The sequence below is a fragment of the Lytechinus variegatus genome, chromosome 5 (assembly GCF_018143015.1).
Source record: "Lytechinus variegatus isolate NC3 chromosome 5, Lvar_3.0, whole genome shotgun sequence".
NCBI classification, from domain to species: Eukaryota; Metazoa; Echinodermata; class Echinoidea; order Temnopleuroida; family Toxopneustidae; genus Lytechinus; species Lytechinus variegatus.
Window position 1 is genome coordinate 24,013,961 of NC_054744.1, and position 4,094 is coordinate 24,018,054.

At 38.1% G+C, this 4,094-nt stretch overlaps 1 protein-coding gene across 1 annotated transcript; it reads left to right on the forward strand.

The window, feature by feature from the left end:
• The first annotated feature begins 504 nt into the window (after positions 1-504).
• Positions 505-3,251, forward strand: LOC121414967 (G-protein coupled receptor 54-like). Its single transcript, XM_041608012.1, has 2 exons — positions 505-930; positions 3,243-3,251. The coding sequence occupies exons 1-2, from the start codon at positions 505-507 to the stop codon at positions 3,249-3,251; spliced, it is 435 nt and encodes a 144-aa protein (XP_041463946.1).
• The last annotated feature ends 843 nt before the right edge of the window (positions 3,252-4,094 follow it).

Consider the following 4,094-nt stretch of genomic DNA (forward strand, 5'->3'; position numbering starts at 1 on the left):
GAACATGATGCAGTCAACCGCCCCCCTCCCCCTGACGATAATTATTTCGCACGTCTGGAGATTCTTATGTCACCTTTCAATTTGTACCGCTTATTATTCAAAGTGATTCTATAACGACATTCTTTGCCTAAAAGTTAAGTCAACTGAGCGTCATTCACTGTGCGTGTTGTTTTCGCCGCATGTGGCGGAATTTAGGGGCGGGTAATGAGGCGGATTCTATCCGTCGGCAGATTGGGGGAAGTTAATAAACAAAGGATCTCTGATTGCATCCGAGTGAGCAGGTGGAAGGTAAACGCTCATCACTTCACTATTCATTAACGAAGAAAATGCACATGATTTACAAAATCATTACCACTCCGGTAACCATAGTTACCCGAAGGCACTAATCGGATTTAATCGCAGAAACGATTTTGTTGGTGTTTTCGACTCTGCGGGGACATCCGCGGACTTGGTAAGCTTTGGCTTAGAGTTTGGATTCATTTCTTTGGTGACGTAACGCCCGCGATGGAGGTGATGGCGTTGGAGGAGAGCATGGTCGACATGGACGTGATCGACGATGTCGAACTCATGGGATGTGGTCATTACTTCTATTCCGATTACTCGAGCTCGATTCTCTATTCGGACTGTACACTTCTGATTCAAAATCTCTTGGGCAATCAGACGGTCCATGCCCGAGGTCCTGGCTACCTCATCGTCCCCGTCGTCTTCGGCATCATCACTGTGGTCGGCCTGATTGGGAACCTGTGTGTTATCCTGATCATAGCAAGGAATAAAGCCATGAGGAGCGTCACCAATTTCTTCATCATGAACAATGCCGTCAGCGACATGATGTTCCTGCTCGTCTGTGCGCCAATCACCGCTTCGACGTTCGCCCTGCCCTCGTGGATATACGGAGACTTCATGTGCAAGGTGGTCGTCTATATGCAATATGTAAGCTTTATATCTATCTCTTTTTCAATGTATTACTGTACTTCGTTTAATTGTAGAAGTAGTACGGCATAAGTGGTATTTGTAGAAATAGTAGTAGTAGTAGTAGTAGTAGTAGTAGTAGTAGTAGTAGTAGTAGTAGTAGTAGTAGTAGTAGTAGTAGTAGTAGTACTAGTAGTAGTAGTAGTAGTAGTAGTAGTAGTAGTAGTAGTAGTAGTAGTAGTAGTAGTACTAGTAGTAGTAGTAGTAGTAGTAGTAGTAGTAGTAGTAGTAGTAGTAGTAGTAGTAGTAGTAGTAGTAGTAGTAGTAGTAGTAGTAGTAGTAGTAGTAGTAGCAGCAGCAGCAGTAAAGTAGTTCTTGTTGTTGTTGTTTTAGATGTATACAAGTAAAGCATTAATAGTATTACAAAATGATGATACAAGTTCATTTTTAGGGCAGTATTAATATCGTGGTATAGGCCTAGAAATAGGACGAAGAGAAGAAGAAAGGGGAGGAGGAAGAGGATGAGGAGGAAAAGAAGAAGAAGAAGAAGTGAAAGATGAAATAAGAAAAAAAAAAGAAAAAGAAAAGGAAGAAGATAAAATGAGTAGGAGAAGGAGAAGAAGGTGAGGAAGAAAAATAAAAAATAGAGAAAAGGAGGAAGAAGTAAAAAAAAGGAAGATAAGAATGGGATGATGAGGAAGAAACTTCGGGAAGAAAATAGCAGATTGCGGAGAAGGAGTAGGAAAAGTGGAGTGAGGAGGAAAAAATACAAAACATGAGCAGAAAATTTGTTAGAAGTATTAGGTCAAAACAAATTTTGTGTAATGTTAAAAAATGATTACGTATGCCCCACTCATGAAACGAAATTCACGAAATGACCGATAGCCATGTTCACTTTGGTCAGAGTTTGGGCTCCTTTTGCCCACAAAGGGATTATTCAAATCATCGATATATTTTCGGTTGAAGTACGGGAAATCCCTATTTGCAGATATTGTTACATCATGTCGTTTACGATTCGTTCTAGGTCTATTTTTAAAGGTCATTTTGGTTAGGATAGTGAGCATTATTTCGTACGAAGCGAAAAAAAAAACACTTATGAAGAATCAAAACCCTTTTTTACAATTTTTTTATTAATCACATCGAGGAGAGTTTGAGGAACGCGGTCAGAGAGAAGAAGAATATATATGTTGGAATCATCGGCATATAACATGAGTGACAAATATGCTTTTCCCACTGTATTTCCTTAACCCCATACTATCCTTAAACCCGGACTATCCTTACCCCATACTATCTTTTTTATATTCACACTTTCTTAACCCCATACCATTTGCTTAGCCGGGGTTAACTATCACACAGCTCATGAATATATTGATGATGTTATGCACACAGAGCGCGATTAACGTGCAATTTTGACTTATGTGATTGGCTAATGCTTAGCCCCACTATTCCTTAGCCCAGTTTCGTTTCACACTGCATCTCTTAGCACCGCGATTGTGGAACTAGCAGCCCAATAAGCCCTAACCCTGGTTTTTTGCCGGGTCAGATAGTACCATACTATTTACCGTGCTAGCCCACTTTGCTAAAACGTAGTGTGAAATCGGAGTGGGCTAAGCTAAACCCTGACGTGCTAACCCATCACCAATTAACATTTCAAGCGTGTACCTTTCACCATAAGAAAGGATCACCAGTCGTTGTTAAAGTCGCTCTTAACTTTTTTTTTCTTAACACCCAATAAGAATTTACGCACGACTTCAAACACGAATGGTGATGTGTTTTCTCGTGATTACATGATTGTTTCTATACGAATTCGGACAAAAGGAATGTGATAACTCTTTCCAAGTTTGAGCCCCCCCCCTCACTCCATTATCTTTAATTAACATGTACAAAAACGTAAATAATTGCCAGCTGATGATTATTTTGCAGCCCTCCATCTCGGTTTTCGGTTCAGTTCTCCCCACCCACACACACTTTCAAAATTGTTCCACTGCCTTTAGTATTTCACTGCTTTAATCATACATTATAAAAGAAACTTGAAGATGATCTATGCTAGATAATTCCGGCTGTTGTCTGTAGGTATCGGGTTGCACGAATTAATTTCATAGGAAACAGAAACATGAAACGTGATCTTAGCTGATATTTCATATTTCAAAAGAATCATGAATTGTTATCAAACAAGGGATTTCCCCCTTTCATTTTTTCGAAGAAAGAAAGGTGTATTCAATGTAGGATTCCAAACATGTTTTTGATCCAAAAGCTTTTTTGTGTGTCTTAGAACCTTTCATTCCCGAATCTTAAAAATTCCAATTTTTTATGTATTCTGTAATTGTCACCAGGTGTTCTGAACGGAAGGAGTGAAATTTCTACCCAACGTTCGATATAGATTGGGCTCTACTGGTCATTCCGTTTAATGCATCACTCATAAGCGTCATTTTTTTTATTACTCCGAACATGAAAATTAGGATTGTGACGCTTTCGGTTTTTTTTTTACTTTGCGTCCAGTGAATATAATGTAGGCCAAAAAATCTCCTGCGTAGGTATATTCAATTCAGTTCTATTTCATAATCAATAATGCTGTTATACAGTGCGTGCCACAAAAACGAAACCGAGATTTATCAATGATTTATCATAACTTAATCATAAATACAATAGACAAATGACCTACCATTGTCATGATTGTAAAGCTTAGAATCTCTTCTTTCTTCTGAAATTACCAAAAACAATCTAAAGAGAGGAAACCAAAAAAAAAGTCTTTTGGCGGGCTGTATCTGTGTTTCAAAAAGAAAACCACATTTCTAAAAAGTTCAATATCTGCTCTTCAATTTGATACCTCAATTACAGAAAATGGTCAAGAAATAACAAAGTTCTGGTTATTTGAAATAAGGTTTGAATTTCAATAATTTCATAAAATAAAGAGGTTTTAAAAGCTTGCGTTCAAACTAGTCGACACTCCTTTTTGTTAACGATCAGCAATGCATTAAGTCTTTTGTTAACAATGCGAAAGCTTATGTGGGAAACCGGTGAAAACACGTTTATTTAATGAAATTATGGAAATACAAGCATTTTTTTTACTTCTTGACATTTTTTTGTGATTAAGGTATCAAATGAAAGAGCAGATATTGAACTTGTTGGCATTTGATTTTCTTTTTGAAACCCAGATACCCCCCGCCAAATGAGTTTTTGGTATC

Coding starts and splice junctions, on each gene's coding strand:
- LOC121414967 (XM_041608012.1), top strand. CDS start 505: ATGGAGGTGATGGCGTTGGAGGAGAGCATGGTCGACATGGACGTGATC.